This window comes from Thunnus maccoyii, chromosome 4 (genome assembly GCF_910596095.1).
Source record: "Thunnus maccoyii chromosome 4, fThuMac1.1, whole genome shotgun sequence".
Classification (NCBI taxonomy): Eukaryota; Metazoa; Chordata; class Actinopteri; order Scombriformes; family Scombridae; genus Thunnus; species Thunnus maccoyii.
The window spans coordinates 9,717,347-9,739,656 of record NC_056536.1 but is presented as its reverse complement, the minus strand read 5'-3'; the positions used below and the strand labels follow the sequence as shown (position 1 = coordinate 9,739,656).

The following is a 22,310-nucleotide window of genomic DNA, read 5'->3' as shown; positions in this document are numbered from 1 at the left end:
ACCTTACAATTAAGTCATTTTCATGCTACATAAAACTGTTTTTTGGGGGGGGGTTTGGTCCCTCTGAGCAGCAGCAGCACAGCTGAAAACACTACATCTGACAAGTATCATTACCTTAAAAATGGCACAATTGTGAATTTACACATTCAGTGCTAAAAATAATATTCATTTGTAGTCATGTTTGGTGTCCCTGGATGAAAATAAGTTTAATATTCTCTCTCCTTTCAGCTCTGTTTTGGTTTACACCAACCCCTGAGAGAAACACTCTTTAGCTGCTAAATGTTTCCTATGTTTACCAGCTATAGTCGGTATTGTCTGTCATGTCATTTGATGCTGGGCAGGTAGAATACAGTGGCTACAGCTTTTGAAACTGAAACTGAGGTTGATGAGAGCTGAGTTTGTGGGCAAAAGTCCCAAAACAATCAGCTAAAAGAAGCTAAAATGCTGTGCAATGCAATGCTGTAACTCAGATGAACTGCAGAGGTGGTGATCGTTCTCTGTCAATACAAATGACTTTTTTCACATTATACATCATTTGATCCATTGTAAATATAAAAATACTGATTGATTTCAGTGTTTCTGTGGTAATTCAATGCTCTGCCTCTAAACTAAGTATCTGGACCGCAGTACTTATGTGACAGTGGGAAAGAGTAACTTCAGCCAGGACTTCTCCAGATGTCACAAGCTTACTTGTCTCCAAGCACATGCCCACTGATTGTTAATATTCATGATACACTGGACTGTTTAAGATCTACTTGTACTTGTCTGCCTGCTTTAAGGAAACGTCATTATTGGACAAAATTAAAACCCAATTATAGTGATATCAAAAGAAAAGGTTGAGAAAATAACTCATACAGACTGTATGTATGTAACACATTATCACACACTTTTGTTGAATCCTGGAGGTATCTGGTTTATAGCTTTGTTTTGCTAAGCCGTCTGGACATTGCAAAGCCATAAAATTATGAGTATATTTTAAATGAGGCACTGCAGCCTTTTGCTTAAGTACTGCATCTTAACCAGCTTGCAGATATGAATGAGGACCAAATGTTCTGTGCTTTCTCCCTTTGTTCTGTGTGACTAATGAACAAAAGCGTTGTTTTTATTTACAGTCTAAAGACTCCCGCATGTGCTGATCTCTCACTTTAGCCAGAGGACAGTAATCCACAAACAAAACTGAGGTACTGTACATGTCTAAAGTGAGGATTAGTGCATGCCTATTGCACGGTTAGTGTGTCGTGTATGTGTGTGGGTGAGTGATAGAGCATGAGAGTGACTAGGACACAATGACACACTGCAGCAGGTGACATGCTGCAGGAGGAAAAAAAAACTAAAAAGAAAAGCCGTCATGATGAAAATGCCAACGTGGGCCTTATACATCTCACCTCTCCATCAGCCAGCTGCCTAGCTGCTGATTCAAGCCAATTTGTCTTCGGGAAGGCTCAAAAGGAAGTGCTGCTCGGTCATTTTGGAAAAGCACACGGCCTCTCCTCTGCCTGCCTGCTGCCTGGACAGCCTCCTGTTGGATAATAAACTTCTGGGCAGGGCCGTGCAAAAGGCAGGCCAGGTCAAACTTGGATTAATGATATCTCCGCCTGGCTAAGGGAAGCCTTACCTTCCCAGCGCAATCAGAGTCCCCTGCCACGGCAAAGGCACATTAACTTATCTGGCAAGCCATTTTCCTCATATTCACTCTCTATCATCATATCTCCCCCTCTGCGTGTCTGCGGATGACGTCAAGGCTCTTAGGTTGAAAGTGCTCGGTCATAAATTAACATCTGTCGAAGTTCAGACATAGCAGAGCTTGCCCCTGACCTTGATCAATAGCTGAGGTCTCTACTGAGAATTGTCTCATTTTACACTGATTTCAGAGAGAAAGAGGGCACTTCTTAGGCAGGAGATTTCAAATCAAAAGCTGTACTTTGTCCTGTAATACCACAAATGATTAAATCACATTAAGAGGCTGCATTAAGTTGCTTGCTATCCCAACTTCCTATCGACAGCCATGGACAGGGAACAAGTGAAATAGATTAAAATTGTGCATGCAACAATCTATTGATGAATGTGATGTCAGTGGACACAACACATGCTGTTTAGCAGCACTGTCAGCCTGTGATTTTATATCAAAGTCTCCAATCCAATTGAGAATGCTGTGTGTAGTTTACTGATGTTATGTTACACAATTTCAGGGTATTTAAGTCCAAATAGCTCATAAAGAGTTACTTCAAGCTGCCGTTTGGAGCCAGACATATGCACACGTACCTTATACAGCTCTTTAATGAAGCAAATGAAAGCAAGAACGTGAGGTCCAGCGACACAAACACCAACATTAGGTCTATTATAACCTCATTTTCAGGGCAGTATGCTTAAGGGTGCAGGAATAATAGAGCAGATAATGACATGGGTGACAAATCTGAGTGCAGAGGCCATTTCTATTTTCATCCAGCACTGCCAGTTGGAGGGAGGAAATTTGGCCTGCCTATCTAAAACTCATTGTGTCCTGGCAGTCAGGTTGAAAAATCACCTTTGGCAGTCACCTTGCTTAGGTTTTGTTTGGTCAAATCACTGCCAAACAAAGAGAGGCTGAGAAGGAGATAGATAGAGAGAGAGAGAGAGGGACAGAAAAAGGAAGGGACAGAAAGGGATACAGAGAAGAGGGGACAGAGATTGTGACCTCTATGGCAGCAGGATTTGAGCCCCCATCAAAGCTCCCAGCAAAAAATAAATTAGATTTTTTCTTGGCCATGACAGTTTGATGAACATGTCAAAGAAAAGCATGGCGGTTAAATGACATCTCCCCTTGCTACCTAGTTTTAATAAAAGATCTCAAGCTTAGACGCAAAAACTCAGTGTGGAGTCAATAAATGTGCATAGCAGGTAATGTCTGCTTTGTAGCACCTTTGGAAACTCATCAATATGGTTTTTACCATTGTCACATCACTTTATCTTGTTTTTTTTCAGGCTGAATGCATTTAAGATATACACTTAGCTTTAGTAATACAATGTTTGCCTCAGTTTAAAATATCTACATGACCAAACACAACAGAAAGGTCAAGCAGACAGCTGAAAATACAACCAGGTTTGTAACACATTCACTACAAAGTTAAAGGTTAAAAAAAGCCTAACAACACAGCGAAAACAGCATTACATTAATATTTAAAATGTGGTCACAACATCCTGAACCACATTTGAACTGAGGCAGAGGTTGGTGAGGATTTAACCTTCCTAATGTGAGTTACTGTGTGTAGCTTGACCACAGACCTGAACCCAGTTCTTCTTAATAGCTGAGCTGGATGAGTTTGTGACAGTTTGACATTAACAGCAGACTTTCTGTTTCTTTAAGTAAGCTTAAAATGAACTTGTTACCAGATCAGGATGTCTTTAAAGCTGCACTAATCAATATTTTTATATTAACAATAGAACAAATGACCATGTGCAATGTGAGAGGTGTTGCTCATATAGTGACAAACCAGCAGTTAGCTTTTGTATATATATACTGTATATATTTGCCATATATCCACAATATGTGATTTTCCTTTTCATTAAATAATTAGTTATAAAGGGTGTTTTGTCATTTTTTTTTATAGACAATAGGCCTTTTTCATGGTAGACATTATGACTTGTCATCGTGGGAAAAGCACACAGTGTTACTAATAACATCAACAATGGCTCTAATCTTCAGTAAACCATGACAGTGTGACAGTGAGCAAGCATGTGCAATACCAGAACCCTGAAACCGAAGCAGGCAAATGGAATTCAGCCATCATTCATTTTATTATTTACACCTGTGCCTTTCCTGGTGTAAATATGCCTTTCCCTTTGGATACAAATAAAGTATATCTTGATCTTGACATGTCAAAATGTCTTCTGTGAAAAAATCCTGTTGTTCAAATATACATCAGGTAGAAGAAAGCTACAGGAGAACAGTAATGTGTTTGCTTATACCCTGCATGTACATATACAGACTCTTTATGGGAACAGCATCACTCTTGATACTTGTGATATTTAACCATGACAGACAGCAACCTGCCTACCAGATCATTAATGTGTAGTGGTACTGTAAGCCCTATCAGGAATTGCAAAGAGCCATTTAGGGCTAATGGTGCCTACACCCACACAGTGTTGGCTTAAAAGCTCCTGAAAAATGTGGGGAAGGCCCCTCATTTGTAAAATGTAGTTGCAGCTTACAGAGGTTGAGCCACCTCACTCCCACACACCACAATGCACATTTGTACAGGCATATTTAATACACACTAATACACTTCATGACCCTTTCAAGATTGTCATTGCCACAACTAGACGTCTGAACAGGACAGGTTGGGGAAAGATTTCCGCCAAAGGCGGCCTGCTGATAGTAAGGAATTGCCAATTAACGTTGGTGTCAAAGTGTCAATCTAGGCTGATTTCCACTGAGTCACCAGGCAATCTAAAACACTTATTGAAGAAGTGAAGGGTGCTGAGAAAGGAAGAGAGAAGAGGAGGACAGAGAGAGAGAGAGGAGGGGAAAGTTGAAGAGGGTGAGATCAGAAACAATTACTCTACATGCCTTGTCTCTCAATGTCAAAGGCATTGCTGAATAATTCAGCCAGGTTGGATGGCAATTGCTAAAATGGCCCAAAAAGAGGAAGCCAGGGTGTATTTCTTCTATGATGGCGTCCCTCATGAGAGGATACACTTGTCTAGTGTGTCTGTCAGTTTTATGAACAGTGTGGAACACACAGTTGCTCATCCTGTTAACAACAGACAAATGAAAACGGCTGCAATTTTCAGGTCGGTGTATAATGGCCTTGTTACTAAGGCAACTTCAATCAACCATACTGAAATCTGTGTACTGTCATTTTGGTGACAGGAGGTATTTTTTATCAAACAAAGCTTAGCTGAATTGTTTAGCAGGTGAATGGGCTGGGAAACATGCACCTGCTATGTTTTGGATTGGAGTCCAATATTTCTGCATACTGTATCATTCTCTCTGTCTTTCTTGTCAAGTAATGCTCTGTAATTTTTCAACAAAACTGAAAAATCTCTCAAAACCTAAAATAAATGAAACCACACACAAGTGAGGGGCTCATATCAAAATCCTGCCCAATCCCCTCTGATTGATATAACAATCTCCTCTATTCAAAATAGTGTATCAGTCAACATCTGCACTTCTCTTCCTTTAGGCAGATGTGTCAAGCCATGAAGAAAGAGCTGAGAAGTGGAGAAACAGAAAGTGAAACAGCATCTGCTCAGTCTGGCCTCTTCATCTCCTCTTGGCTGAGTTTTCTGTAAATCAGGGTAAGGGGGTTTGACTCTGTACGCCTGTCACAGGGCATCAGCATTTAAGTCCATATTTAACGCTTGAGAAAAGGAGATTCATTTTTACCGACTTTATTGAGAGTCAATACGGAGAGTAATGGCAAATTTATTAGATTGCCATGGTAACCGCTGGGAAAAGTGGTTTCTCTCTGTCTCTATGTGTGTCTCTCTCACTGCTGAAGAGGCTGTATTGTACGCCTCTACAGTTCTACCATGGGTCAAAATGCTGCATTACAATGTTCACTGAGCTCGCTTCTTTAAAAATAGATTCCTGAGACACTTAACATACATTTTACATGCTCACTTTGCTCTACAGTCAATGTAGATTTTATTTATTTACTCCATTCATTTAATCCTCCATTCCCTTCACAAACTTGATAATGTGAGTTGAACTGTTGCCATATGGATCTATTTATTTTAAACACCTGCTGGCCCCTACACCGAATGCCGTCTACTATTTGAAATAATCCACTAAATCTGTCTGTTTCAGGAGGCCACAGGATAAATCTGTAAGGCTCTACTGTATCTGTCAGGAACACATGGTACCTGTTACTTAGTCCACACAAACCTCTAAATGTAACCTTGCGACTTTCAGACCTCTGACAAGCCCCAAGTTATCAGTAGTGGCTTTACTGACTGCAGTTTTAATCATCTCATATCCATAATGGAGCTGACAGCTCCATCTGCATGGAGTAGAGGGGGGAGTAGTTACTAGCAGCACAATCACCAGGAACAATCAGTGAGCATCTGGAGACACCACAGCTATAACCTCCCCCCCATCCACCCAACTCCTCCTCCTCCTCTTCTCACACCTCCTGTATGATGGCCAGAGCGCTGTGAGGGCAGGAGCAACAGGAGCCATCCCCTAAGAACTGCAGCATCCACACAACCTCCACACAACACAAGATGAATTCTAATGTTGACTATGCACAGTGGTGGTACACTGTCAGGAAATTGCACATTAAATTTCAGTTATTAATTCATTTACTAATTATATTGATTAGATATTTGAGGTATTTCTTACAGAGTTAAAGCCATCTAAGGCTTCAAGTCATTAAACTTCAATTGAGACTCACATGCTGACAGATGATATTAATAACTAGAAAACATTAAAATAGTACAAAAGGGAAATCTAAACGCAGAGGGTCTTAACTTGTTGCATATTCTGCAACAACAGAATAAATTCTCCTTTTTTGTTGTCCTGCACTATCGATGCCAACAGTGAGTGGGAGTTATGACACGTAGCCCTCACTCACATCTCTTCCTCGCCTCATAGCTCTTCCCAGCGAGGATGCGAGAGAGAAACATGAGGAAGAGACGTGAAGACGGACAAATTTAATCCATCAGACGGGACGTCCTCACTCACTGCAATGTAATTTTGAAGAGACGGCACGTACTCATGATGCACAGCATCTCAACTGTCAAATATAAAGAAGTCAGCTACCACTATGTAGAAATTAAGTGAAAGTTTAAACTCTAAACTTTAAACTTAAAATTCATGTTTAATTAATTAATCATTTAAATTGTTACTTAATTTCTACATAGTGATAGCTGGAAGGAAAACACCTGCGATGCTCCATTTTTTATCTGGCTGCCACAGAACAAGACACAAATAGACAATTTAATTCCGTTAATTACTGAAAGAACGAACCGACGTAAAGGAGCAATAAAAACAGCTGTACCCTACAGAATATGCTTATAATAAAATAATAATAAAATATTTCTTATTTAGTTTGTGAAAGTCTGACGTCCCATTTAGGCTCAGGATGATTTCATAGGAGACACGCAGCTGTGCAGCATCATATTTTCCTGAAGGAGCTGAGATGTACTGAGACGGAAAAGAAGAAAGGAGAAGCCTTTTGGCTTATGAAGAAAAAAAAACGTTACAGTGTTTTTTATGATTGATTCATGATTCAGTAATTTTTATTTAATGAATGAATTTGAAAAGCTGCTATTGGTGCCGTCATTTCTGTTCCATAAGTAGTTTTCCTGATCTGCTGTATTACTACAACAGCCTGTTAACTGTCAATCAATAAAGACATTCAATCAAAGGAGAGTTGCTGTCCATTTAAACTTCCGCAGAGGATATACCCATGGCTCCACGCTCTAAACCCCTCCAGGAGCCTCCTCTCTCCTCATCTCCACTAAGATGCATTTCAGTGATTGGAACATCCTCGATGACGGTGGAGGGAGAACGATTAACGGATCACGGCTGGAGGACGGAGGAGCGACTCTGTTGCCATGTGTCATTACAGCCCTAGCTGGTATCACATGGATGATCATATTGTTAAATGACTGACTAACTGGCCAGGGGGAAACTCTTCTGCACAATGGAAAAAACAGATAATTAATGAGGAGACTGTGGATGATGTTTCTGTCTGTTGGTCCAAAGTTTGTGTGTTTACTGTGCAGGAAGAACATCTGACATAATGTGAGGAGACATTTAATTTCAGGAGGCAAGCAATTTTGACAACTTTTCCGGTGTGCTCTGAAGCTTGCAGTCCTCCATTTCTTTTCTATCTTAATAATGGAACAGGTGCTATACGCTGTCAAACATGAATCATCACTTGGTGTATTAATGGTTACATTTGACCACAGTCTAACTAACAAGATCCAGACTAATGCTCATTATATCTACTTCTATGTGAGAAGAGCATTTTGGAGTCATTGCCTTCCCTACTCTCTCCCTACAAACGCATCCATGTTTGACAGTGATGTGCACACACCCCCACACACTCAGCATGAGATGATTATGGTCATGATACACACATGCCATACACAACTGAGACAAAGCACACTAATGGCTTACATTTGTGCTGGTTGCCTACAGTATTCATGAGTCACAGTGAATTAGTCCATGGCGCCCATTTATTGCAGGGGTGAACACACATACAGTAATCTCACTGTTACCGAGAGCCTGACAAGCAATGATAAACAACCCAGTCTCACATCAAAATCACAGCGCAAAATGTATTAGTTTCACAGTAACTGCTCTAAAATTGTGAGATGCCAACTTTTTTTTATTTCGGTCTGTTCTTTTCTATTGGCCTGTGTCGACATCACATGACTGTTTCTGTTTGAGAAAACAACAACAACATGGTTGACATTCCCTTTATTCTCGGTGGGAAATGCAATATTTTAAGATAGTTTCGGCATTAAAATGTGTCTTGATAACATTTCTTGTGAGAAATGTGCATTTTATTTTCATAATCTTTGTTAAGTGGCTGACTGGAGGATCTGCCCAGAATTATTTTCCTCACTGTCACCATGTTAAGGTTTTCTTTTAATGATATTTTTGACTTTTCTCAACACAAAAACAAGAAAGTATCCTTGATAGATCCACAATATGATAGGTTAATGTTAAAGCCATCAGTTTTAATTACTTCTCCTTCAGTTCTGAGAAATAAAGGGTTTCTTTGTCAGTTTTTGATAGCAGTAGGCTAAGGAAGGGCATTCTGTTGTGGGCGAACGTGGCATGTTCGACTACTGTTTGGGGTTGTTGGTGGACTTCACTCCATGTCAAACTGACGCTGGTCGGCCACAACCCAAAAAGATGTTTTATAGCCTGTGATTGTAAAATGTGAAGTTGCTCATTTAGTTTTATATTTCCAAGAATATGTGGCTGAGTATATTTAATATGAACTCATCTTTCTCAAAACATAGAGTCTTCCTCAATTAATATTGAGCCACTTCATCCAATAAAGCACTTCAATGCATTCCTTGTGTGTGTGTGTGTGTGTGTGTGTGTGTGTGTGTGCGTGTGTGTGTTTGTATCAAATCTTGTAACATGGCCATATAAACAGGATGAAGACGGGGTTATCAAACTGGACATTACATTTCACATCCCTCATTTAATCCCTGCACTTGTCACTTTCAGACATTTCATCAAACTGGACTTGAGGTTGTGCATTGCATTCAACCTCCACTGATACATCATTTAAATGTTTATGCACATGTCACATTTAATTTTTGCTCTTGTCACCTTCATATATTTCATACACTTCATTTCTTTGTCCATAGCACAGTCCATATTTCCTTTGTACAGCCAATATTTCATTTCAAGTTTTATTTCCCAGTTCAAAACTATTACTATTCAATTCTATAAACAGTTTAACATTTCAATTTAATTTTATTATTACTTTGTTTATTTTATCATTATAATTATTACCTTACTTTTGTCTATTTTTTATTCTACTGTGTTGCATTTTTTGGGAGCAAATGCCAAGAAATATTCTTCGTATGCTTGCATTGGCTAATAAAAAAGATTCTGATTGAATGGGCTACGTCATGCTGAGATAAAAGCCCAAAACCAAGAATCATAAACCTACAAGAAATCTCCAGTTGTGTAAATTGTAGCTGATGCATGCGTCGGTATTTAATGACTTGGGAATGAGAACAGGTTGGTCTTTTCAGCCCTAACTCTAACACAAACTCTAACCCAAGCACTTCAGGGCTTCCTCCAGAGCCTTTCTTTGGTCACTATTTTCACTAAAAAAGAAAAAACAAGATTCAAGATTCAAGTTTTAGTTTATTGTCATTTTCTTGTGTATTTGCATACACAAAAAAACGAAATGCTGCTCTTCCCAGCCCACAGTAGTGCAACTGGAAGGAATAAAGGATAAAGATATACTGTATATCTAAAAATTCCCTTAAAAAAATTATAAAAACATATAAATCCCGAGAGAAAACAAAAAACGAAAAAAGAATGAGCAGTTAGCAGCACAGCGTATTAAAGTGCATTTAGAGGGAAAAGTACATGTCTCAGTTCCATGTAGACAGCTCTTGCATGTCAATGAGTGACCAGCACTGATGAGGGAGTTATATAATCCATTTTCCTGTCCAGAGAACAACAAAAAACAAACAAACAAAAAGCTCCATTTTATATCAAACTGCTCTCTGAAACTAGGCCTGGGATATTTGTGTCCATGAAATGAGAAAATTAAAACTTTGTTGTAGAGCTAAATCAAATACATCGTTGGAAAGGTCTCGACCTGGAGAGTAACATATGTCAGTATGAAGATTCTACATGACTCCTGCTTTGAAATACTGACCTTTGAACCTTGACCTTGGTGCATGTTTGAAGGTGTATAATTAAGCAACAAAAGGGGCTTCAGACATGAGACTAACTGTTATAGAGAGCTCTTGACCTCAGCTACCATGTAAGTATAGTCAACGACTGGGGGCACTGTCATATATGGGTAAAATAGGGTTAAAATGAATTTTCACCCATTTAACAATTAGATATTTAAAATCTGACTACACAAATGTGTTTACCATTCCCTTAAACTCCTCAGTGTACTCACAATTCAGTATTTACAACTTCCAATTCTAGGAAAAACACTAATATTTTTTAAAAACTACAATTCCCCAGAGCTGCACCGTGCAGCCTGATACAACAGCACCACAGTTGTAGTTCTTCCGGTTTGCAAAGCAGGGTTGCAAATAGGGTCGTAAAATTATATATCTACTGAATATATCAAATATCTAGTAAAGCTGAATTAGTAATTACACTGCATCTAGATGATCTATGTTTAGAAAAAGTAAGTATTTCAGATATAACTGTATTTCTCAGAATCAGAGAAGTAATGGCTTTAACATTAACCTGTCATATTGTTGGACACTTTCCTGTTTTTGTGCTGAGAAATATTAAAGATATCATCAAAAGAAAACATTAACACAATGACAGTGAGGAAAATACTTCCAGGCCAGTCTTCCAGTCAGCCAATCGCAAAGCTTCAAATTCTGGATTTCAATTTCATTTAATCCCAGAGGCTCTAAAATCTATGTTTTTTATTGAAAGAACATCATCAAACAGTTACATTAAATAACACAAATGACATAACAGCTCAGATAACTACACAACGCAGAGACAATGATTCAAATGCATGACAGACTAGTAGAAAACAAAACAGGCCAAAAAAAACCCCCAAAAACAACAACAAAAAAAAAAATGTAGGCATCGCACAATTTTAGAGCCGTTATTGTGAAACGAATACGTTTTACACTGTGGACCAATGTAGCTATTACACATTTCGATGTGAGGCTGGATTGTGATAAATACTTTTTCTGAGCCGCAGTGGCTGAAGCCTATTTTGTGAAATCATATTAAGAATTTGTTCTAAAAACTTCTTATTTAGTTGTATAAGGAAACACAACTAGGTCAGATCGAGTTTATGTTGGCACTAAAAAAACAGACTCCAAATTTTGGCCAATGCCAGCTGGGAAAGGCTCCATCCTCACAGTCCTGAACAGGGTAAGTAGGTACAGAAAACAGGCAGAAGGATGGATGAAACAAATATCTGAATATTTGATTAGCTGATAATTGGTTTAGTAATTTATCAGAATACTCCAATGTTTGTCAAACATTTTGCAGTTTCTTTTATTTTTCATATCATTATAAAAAAATTATAACTGCTGATCCAACTGAGTTGGCAAGTTTAATATATTAATTTAGGCTTTGGTAACTTGTGTATTTCTCATTATTTTTGACATGTTAAAGACAAAATAATTAACCAACTGAAAAATGTTAAATCCATAATTAAATATTAATAAATCTTACGAGCCAAATGTCATTTCTTCATCAGCTCTTCAGATTATAATTAGCTGAAAATGCCGTGGATGTCAGGGTGGCTGGGTTCGTTTCTTTCAGAGGTTTACTCTGAGCTGAAGTGTTTGTGTTGGAGATGCTGGATGACAGAGACAGAAGGAAAGGGGGAGTCGGGAAATACAAAAGTATTTAAAGAAAATGTTCAGTGTAGCATGAGTTAGCTGTTAGATGGTTAACATGCTAAGATGTGTAAAGCTGCATTAAATTGCAACCTAAGGTGTCCCAAGTTATATTTTTTCCTTCACAATGAGCACAGATCACCTGGGGTTCATGGAGTTGCATGTTTTGCATCCTGCCTCACTTGCATTGAAATGGTAAAATTGGAATGTGTGAGCATTTCCATGAAAATAAGTAGATCTTACATCATTCACCTGAGATAGTTGTCACAGTTAACTTGGCACAGCGAGGGTTAGCCTAGAGGATGACAAGACACAACAATGGAAAGAAAGCCACATAGCCAAACAGCTGGGTGCCAAACGCACAAACCTTATATCTCGACATATTGTGGATGCAGGACTGAAAGTCTATGCATGCACAAAAGCAGACATCCATAATGCATACACATGGTCTTTGCACCAGTTATGCATTTTTCAGTGTAATACATCTAAATTGTCATGACAATGTGAGCATGTGCACCAGTCTAACTCCTACACTCACAATTAGCCTTAAATTGAAGTTGATACGCCTGTTTAAATCTGTTTGGAAGTGAGCCAGACTCGTTTTGGTTGGTCTAGCACAGAAAACATCTCTCAGTAGTGTCAAAGCAGCCCTTTGTTATAAGCACTGACATAGGATGTGCTTTAATACTGTAGCCTTACTGACTGATGACAGAGACAGTTATTTTATGTAATGAATTTAATACACCCTCTAAAATCTAAATCACACTCATAAAAGGATGTTTATATATAGATTTTATGTAACTCTGTTATGAACTAACACACTACTATAATGTCCTGAGGACACTGAAGTTAAACATAAAACTCCTCTTTGACCCCATTTACACTGTTGAGTAGATGATGTTTTCTTAACTAATAGAAGTGATGGCTAAAACTGCAAAAATAAGAACCAAATTGTAATGAAGCGTAATTATCCTTTTTCTTCAAATAACCAATTTAAGAATTCTCTCTTCTTGTAGAGTAAAAAAACCTTCAGATCTCCACGTGTAGAAAGCATATATGTATCTTTATATTATGCAATATGTATGACGTTTGTACAATGTGTATGTGTCCTCTTTCTTCAGTTCTTTGCAAAACCACTTCCCTTAAATTCCCGTTGAGGGACAAATTATTTTTAAATTGAACTGAATTAAATAAATGCTGTAATAAATCACAAGACACAAGCGGAACTGTAGGTGTTAAATTGTTATGTGAGCTCAGATAATCATCTTGTTCCAATTAAGATAATCACTTAAAGGTGTTTATATGAGCTTTTCTTGATCTAAGTTTTCATTAATCAGGCTAAAATTGAATGTAATGTATCCATAAACACCCTCAAAGACAAAGTAGGAAAGATATGAGTAAGAGACAGAGACAAAGTGAAACACCTCTCCTGTAACAGTTTCAGTTCATCAGCAATCCAGTGCTGTGCCGACTATGTGGTTAATTATATCTTGCCTTGGGGCCAATATGAGGCAGACATGGGTTAATGTGTTGTGAAGGCAAAGGAAAGTTTTCTACAACAGTTAAGTACCCGGGCTTTGCTTTGAAAAGTGATTCTATTCATCTGTTCTGAGGAGACGCAGTCTGCTTATTGATACAATAATGTGCAGCCGGCTGGAAAAATCAGAGCTTTTTTTTTTCCTCTCATCAGCTTTCAGTTAGTGGTGACTGATTTCCTCCAGGATACACTATCAAACCATCATTTTAAATCACAGGTGGTCTCACACTCACCTCCCCCAATCAAGTGAAAATGAAGAGATCATAACAATGCTGACAAGACAATTACATGCTGCCATTTCATTTCACATTCGCTATACATACTTCAGTCACAAAGCACAATATATATTTAGACCACTAACATTAAAGCCTATTTCTACAGTCATTTTAGTTCTGGCATCAGAGCTGAGTGTTTCCCTATTTTCTTTTCTTTTCTTTTTTTGCCAGTACTCAGAGGACAAAGTAATATTAGCTATGAGAGCTGAGTTTCCCAGAGGTCCCAGTTCAGGAACTTGTGCTGTTTACATTTATTATAGAAATACAGGAGATACAGTATAGTTCAATCACGATCACTCATCTTTGTGTAAATAGAACCACAGAGCAGAGACAGACCCCGTAGATGCAACATAACTTTCACCAAACTTATATGGTTGATGTCATTGTTGCATAGCTCAATAAAAAATGTCCATTGCGTTACTCAGGTGTTTGGAATGAAATTATCATAAACATTGAAGTCCCTCATCAGCACAACTTATAAATTTACTGTCTACTATATTTGTCTTAACTTCATAATTAAGCTGGGAAAGATATTTTGTTATTTTATTTTATTTTATCAGTGAAGGCTATTTTCTACCAGCAGGACATCTACAGCATACATCTGCAGTGATCTGTGCCTTAGGGCATTTTTCATTTTAATTGAGGCAGTGGCGAAGGACTTTTGATCACCCTTACTGTTCACTCCCTAATTTTATGACATTTATATTAATGCACCAAATGGAAAAGCTTCAATTAGCATAGTGCTTGTTCATAAGTTGTTAAACATGACTTATGTTTTATGACTATCTGTATGGTCCATTTAAAAAGCAGTATTCCTCATGGACTTAATGAAATGGTAAATCTATTATGTCGGGCTGGGAGGTTTGTGTGTCCACAGCACAGAGGGACTGACCAAGAAATCACATTTGCCTATGTACAATATTTCAAGTATGAGGACCACAGTATGGTCCAGTACTCTCTCTGTGAATCAGGTGGCATATTTTCTCAAGGTACAATATCAAATAATGAAAAGTACATCATTACTACAGATCATTACTCGTGCACTAGTGGGAAAGTGAAAAGAGTTTGGCTTGCACCATCATTACAGAAAACAGGTATGACTGGAACTGGGAGATTTTATTTGTTTTTATTTTATCAATTTAAGCCCCATTTTCTCTCCATTTTGGAATCCCCTGCACTATGTAGTCCTTGTCCCTGTTAACCTGGGGAGGGAGTTAACAGACAAGTGCAACTTTCATGACACAAAATGTTACCAGATGCATCTTTTCACCTGCCAGCAAGGAGCGTCATCAGAAGTGTGTAATACAAGTGATTTCTCACTCTATCTCCCTGGATCCCACCCCAACGAAGACACCCAAACCGTCCAGTAGAAGTCTGTACTGCAATGATAAGAATGTAATCCCACACCGGCTTCCCACATGTGAACACGTGTCAATTGCGCTTGTTGGTGTGCACAACCAAGCTGGAGGTACTGCTAGTTGCATTCAAATCCTGGATCTCCATGGTGGTGGTGCTTGAAAATTTTGCCCCTATGTGACCCATGTTCCCTTTAAAGTGATATTATTTCATTCATCCACACTTCTCAGAATTTCAGGACCACATACTCAGTTTGCTTGTCCAGCCTCCATGAAGGGCACACATTTGGCTGATGCTTTTTTGGTATAAAATGAAAAAACTTGACATTTCTTATCCAGTCTTTTTGTTTTGCTCTTGTCAGAATGTGTACACATCACTCTGTGGATCAATTGGTATAACTGGATCAGCCTACAAGCCCATTTCTGAATTTATTCTCGTTATGAGTATACTTATATTTCTACTCTACAAATGTCAGCCTTAGATACTTCATTACATCACAGGCCAAAGACACATGAACTTTGTAGGGCAAACTCCTATTTATCTAGATACCATACACTCAAGACACCACTCTAAATTAGTGGTGCTCATTTCTGTGCCATGCACGTTTCTTATTTCTTTTCAGTACTGATTTAATGAAGTTTTTCATTGTGTCTGGTTGAAGGTAAAGTGAGGCAGTGTCTTGTTAAGATGATAACCTGCAGAACAAAACCCAAGCTACAGGGTTGGACAGTGCTGGCTTTGGGGGAACACCCTCACAGCACTGTATCTGTTTTGTATTGAAGACATGAGGTGACCTATGAGTCTGTAAAGTGTGACTGAAATAAAAAGAAAAACATTCCAAAGGCAACTAAAACAATAATCTCTTTAGCTTACTCACTCATATCAATCATGAAATTCACACTAGATGACTACGTAGCTGTTTTATACGTCTTACCTGGTGGGTCTCCATATGGCTTTGGTGGTTTGGCAGTCTCCCCGACGTTGTTAGTGGCCTTGGTGGTGCTTAGCCTCTTGGGCTCTGGTGTGGTCACCACAGTGAACGTCCTTTGGGAGAGCCTGGTTGTAGTACTAGTGGTTGTTGCCACTGTGGTAGTTGAGACCCTGGTGGACAGCGTAATGTTGGGCTCCGGTTTGCTATCATCATCTATGCTATCTGTCCCTGTGGGTCCCCAGTCGATATATCCGGCCACCGTGGTAGTCCGGCCCTCCTGAGACTTGTCATAGCTGTCCCATTTGAGCTGCCTCCTGGCTCTAAGTAACAACCTCACTGTGTCTCCTCTGCTCCCACTGGATAAAGCTGCAGGAGCTTCCGCGATTACAGGATCACCTGTCTCCATTTGAGAGTATCTTAACCGGCACTCCTTACACCCTGCTTGTCCTTTATGTGCTGGCTTCCGATGCTTTTGACCCTTCATTTTAGGCCCTATCCCTGCCCTATTGTCTTGTGGTGGAGGGATAGGGTTGAGGAGGCGGCGGGCGAGAGGGCTCACTGTTCTCCAGTGAAGCTTGTTGGGCGTCTCCCAGATGGGCTGCCAGCGAGGCCGCGAGCGAGGCACCGGTTTGGGCATGAGTTTGATCCCCAGACCCTGACTGAGGGGGCTGCACACAGAGAAGTCCAGGGTGAGGTGGGTCATGGCCAGCAGGATCCACACCCTTTGCCCCACACAGCTGCCTGGCCTCAAAGCAGACGGACTGCAGAGAGAGGAGAAAGTAAATGAGAGAAACTGTTTTAGATTCAGACACAGTGCACTACATGTTCCAGCCATACAAATCAGGTTCCCTCCACCCCCCACCTTCAACTTAATAGTCTATTGTAAAGATTCACATCTGTATTCACCCTCCAAAGTTCTACTCCACAACTTCTTACACTCCTACTCAATTAAGCTTCAATAATAATTAGCTTCACAGACAGCCTCTTGAATTACAGTATAAAGGTCAGACACAAAGTAAATTTTGTAAAACGTGAAAGATTATGGATTTGCACTCTTTGCTCTCAGCTGTCAAAAGCAGTAAGGACTTATCCTTGATGTTACAGATTCATATCAATCCAGGGATGATTACACCGACACACAAGGTCAGGCCTGGTTTAGCTGATCATCATATTCTGCATTATCTCCCGCAGACACAAAGTCATCTGATTCCCAAAGGGCAATTTGATTATGCAGTGCAATGATCGGGGAGGTAACACACAATGCTGGCAGTAGACACAGCATGACAAGTATATCATGGAAATCTTCACCAATACAGCTATTGCATTAATTTATTCATCACCCAAGTATGTCCCGAAATGTCCTTTGTTAATGTATAAACCTCAGTCCTGTTCATCAACAAGATGGCAAGTTGATAGATAGGCTGCCTGTTGAGGCTAGGACCCTGTCGTAGACTGATTTTACAGACAACCTTCAGTGGCCCCTGGGACAAGGCTACACATTGATTCCTAAGGGAGAAACCTCATTATGGGCTATCTTTCATCTCTGCTGTCCTTGGCCAATTTAAGCTCACACAGAGCACTCATTTTGGAGGCATCACAAAGGTGATGATAGATGGAAAAGTGTGAATAGGTTCATCGAATCTCAGAGGCAATACAAAGATATCTGTCGATCATAGAATCACCAAGTTATGTTTTTACAAGTCTCTAACAACTTTAGCTGTGCTGTAGTGACATTTGACAAGACACTTGACTTCTGTTGAGAATGTGATCTGATCGTAAGTGATTCTACTCACATGAAAATCCACATTATAGTGTGTCTTGTGTTGTGTAAATGTTCAGCAAAAGGGACACAGAGTGGAGATTGTACGAAGCCAGATGAAAGGTTTCATGAAGTTTTGATGGATTATAACACCTCTGCTATAGATTTTAAATATTTTTTTGGCCGTTTTCTACTTCATAGGTATATCAGTTTCAATTGGAATCTAATCTACCATTCAAACAGGCTGTGCCTTGTAAGCCAGCTGTTTCAAAAATGCACTGTTCCTCTGAACCACTGCATGCCCTGCTACCCTGAGTAAACCAGGCTATTGTTTTTCTCGTTGCTAAGGCAAAAATAAGACAATTAGCAAGTTGTGGCAAATGGATGATCATTATATTCTGTTCACAATACCATTATTTCATTTTTATGTTACTGTCAAAGCACTGACTTTGGTGGTGTAGTGAGTAGTTCTAAAATATAATTTAATATATATACATATTAGACCAGTTAAAACATGTTGAATTGTGCTCTCCATCATAACATGCGGCTAAATTTAAATTCTAGGGCAAATCAACTTAACATTCAAAATATATTCAGTCAGTCTTTTTGTAGATAATAATAGTGAGATTCTGGACCATGCTTTTATTATTCACCCTACCTTTCATTGAAGTTGTAACTAATATAGATAATTTAGAATGGCATTTTAATTGAGCCATAAATGGTGACTGATGTGGTCATGAAAGAGCAGTGACAAGGTCAGTGCATTATTGAAAGCTAAAAATATGGGTAATAATTCGTATTATGAGTGCCATGACCCCGACCTCAGACTGACATTCTGGCACTTTCTCAATAAGCACACCCGATTTTTAACTCTCCAAGCCAAATTAATGCAATCTCTGGAATCTTTAATGCAACATCTTCTTTTTTTGCCATATTGGGTTTGAACATGGCCACAACAATAAGGGAGAGTTCATAGGAGCCTGGAAGAGCAGCCTGAGTGCAGATGGCAACAAAAGGCAACAGAGGAGAATCCTGTGACTCCTTGGATAGTCAAGCCTGTCGTAAGATTTCTAAAAGAGTCACCCTGTGTAATGAGATGCAGACCAGTGAATGAAGACCACAGATCATTGACATTGAAATCAAGATGGGTACTAATTTTAGAGAAAAATGTGTGCATTTTCTCATTAGAAATAAAAACGACAACTGAATACATGAAGAGTAACACTAATGCAAATTATCATTTTCAACAAAACATGTCAAAACAATGTCTCTTGAACAGGAACCAAATGTTTTCCAAATGTTTACTTAACAATTTTAAGGATAATATAATTTGTTTTATGGTAGTTTTTACTGCTACTCCGACATCATCCTTAGTATCACGATCAGGACCAATGTTTTCAAGCAGATTATGATTATAAGATGTATAATGTGTCCAAAAATATTAAAACTTCTGACAAGCTCATGCTCACTAGTGCCTCCCAGTTAATCTGCTAGTTTGTTCTTCACTATTCACTTATTTACTTCATCTGTTATCATATCAAAATTCTTATGAGGGCTGTGATGTCCCCCCTAATTGTTATTGACTTGCTTTGTGATTAATTATTTAATGATTAATGAGCATAAAAACAGTTTGAGTGATTAATTAACACATTCACATTCAAATACACAAATTACACAATTAATATAACTATTAATAAAACAAATTAAGTGAAACATTATATAATCTCCTTTCAATATTCTGTAATTAAGTAATGCATATATTTATGAATTTGTACACAACTTACCAAAACGTTTTTTTAGTCAGTAACATTTACATTGCTTAGTTGTCATTCCCTTTCCTAATTTGTTGTCCTATTGATTGTCTGTTGTAGCACTGACACATTTAGATTTTAATTAGCTGATTTACTCCATCATTCCTAATTGATTTGTAGAAGAAAGAGGACGTCAAACACTCAGGTTGCTACGTTTGGTCTGCCAGACTGAAGTAAAGCTGAAGAATAGCTTACCAGGAGAATCTAGAGACAATAATGGAGAAATTAAGTGCCCCTAATGTGGAACTCTAACATAAAAACACATTTAAAGATGAATGTGTTTTATTTATTACATCTTACTGAATAATTTAAGTATAATAGACCTGATTCACTGAAGTAGTATTTTGGCTGCCACATAGTAGACCCCACATGAATCAGCTGTCTGATAAACATAAAAAATAAAAATCTTAACCCTGCCTATTGTCTTTTAAATCATTATTGTTGCTCCTTTATCTTTTGTTCAGAATTGTAATACATAGCTGTAAATTATTGATAAACAATTTAGAGCTGCAATAATTAGTTGGTTATTCGATATAGTCAATTGACAGAAAATTAATCAGCAACTATTTTGATAATTGGATAATCATTTCAGTCATATCTTAAACTAAAATACCAAAACTTGGTTGGTTTCAAACCATAGGATGTGATGATTTTAATGTATACATGATAGTAACTGGAATATCTTTATCTTTCATGGTATAATTACATAATAACATCCATACCATTTATATACTGTAATTCCAGCAAGGGCAGCATATGCTACAGATAAAGTGGCACATAATATTTTCTAAGACCTGTGGTTTCGTAATCTAAGAAGGATTCTCTAATATTCTTTGACATCCCACATAATGAAAATATAATCTGAAAGTATACTGCACAGATGGCAGATAAAGTGCAGTATTCACAGCGTGAACATACCAGATTGCTTTCTGGTGGAATGTGTGTCTGGTGTCCTATTTTATGAGCACATGCTCCATCATTACTAACTTCAGTATAAAGTTAAGCCCTAACAATATGGCAGGGAATCCCTTTAGTGGAGATTGTGACGTCTCCTGGTTCTGAGCTCCTACTGCCCTCCCCTAACAATTCTATCATCACAGAGCATTGTGAATGTACATGCAATCCCTGTGGGGCATACGGGCAGATGGATTTTCATGGAAAAAAAAAAAAAACACATTCAGCTGAAAAATTGAAAACTTGCAAGTTGATAGAAGAGGGCACATTCCAATGTACATGTTTATTAGAGGACTGGGGGAAGTTAAAGTTGACTGTAAGCTACTTTATATGCATTATTCAGGCAGTATTAAGTGACCCAACAGGCTAATTTCAAGTCCTGGATCTCAGTATGCCAAGCTTATTTTAGAGCCAGACATACAGGGAATGAAATTACTCTGTGAAGTTATGGAGCAAAACTATTAATTGGCTTGTCTGTTGGCCTGGAGGACTCAGGTTTGAAGGTCAGCTGAAGACTTGCTGGAATGATGATTTTAAGCAGGACTTGACAGATAGCAGATAAAAGAGGCAGTGTGGTCTTCTACTCACAAAACAAAATCTCTGTGCATTGCAGACTCCTACGATGAAAACACAAACACAATATTTTTTGTATATGTGTACCTACAGTACTGATCTAGCTCATCCATCACGCTGGTTCAGTTATACTGGAAAGCCGGAGCTGAGACGAACACATAGAGTGTGAATGAATGTTTGCGTCTGTGCATCTGGGATCCCAATCTCTGCTGTCCTTCATCAAACTCAAACCATGCTGAATTTTAACAGAAAGCCAATGTATGTAAGATGTGATATTTCTGAGCAATATATTTGGATTATGCTTCTTAGTCCAAATATGAAAAAGCACTGGAGGAGGGTTCACCAAGCTTGACTTCTCCCTCTTCTCTGTGCCAGTTTAAGCTGTACTATATTCAGTAAATCTACTTCCAACTTATTCTGCAGCTTCCTACAAATGCCACTGTCGGGAGGGTTTGGATTGGGATTAGGCCTTGACAGAAACTCCAAATTAAACACATGATCTCCGTGCTTGGGAACCAGTCTGCAGCACATAATTATGGTTTCCTGTTTTATTACAATATTATTGGCATATGAATTGTGCTCTGATTTATACAGCTAAATTGCATTTTAGAGTTAGTCAAAAATAAATAACATTCTGCAGCTTTGTTTACAACATGCCTATGGCCAAAAAAAATCTATCCAATAAGTGTATACTTGCACATAAAAAGATTTGAAAATAAGCTTTACAAAGTACAACTGAAGACTTTGCCAACAGAGTTACAGCACACAGTGTCTGTCTCGCCAATACTGCAACCAAAGTGGACATGTTTCTGATTTCCTGTCACTTTTCTCTTCAAAACCCACGCTGCACTGCTGTGCAAACAGGAAAAAATATTAGACTGAGTAATCCATTGCACACAGAACTTAATACCATTTACCTGCCCTTGAAACTGGAAACCTCACATAACCAACATAATGCCATCAAAAGACCAAAATGAATGAAGGGAAGCCTTTGAAGTCTGTAAAAAAAGATTTACAGCATAATCCTGAATCAAATGCTTGAGCAAAGGGTGAGAGCGGTTAATAAAAAAAAGGCCATTCATACAGGCTG

At 38.6% G+C, this 22,310-nt stretch overlaps 1 protein-coding gene across 2 annotated transcripts in view; it reads right to left on the bottom strand.

The window, feature by feature from the left end:
* ajap1 (adherens junctions associated protein 1) overlaps positions 1-22,310 on the bottom strand; it is a 56,219-nt gene that overhangs the window by 9,916 nt on the left and 23,993 nt on the right. For both annotated transcript variants that reach the window (XM_042407846.1, XM_042407847.1), the window contains one exon: positions 16,127-16,884. In XM_042407846.1, the coding sequence (XP_042263780.1) occupies positions 16,127-16,884 (758 nt within the window). The remainder of the gene's footprint in view (positions 1-16,126; positions 16,885-22,310) is intronic.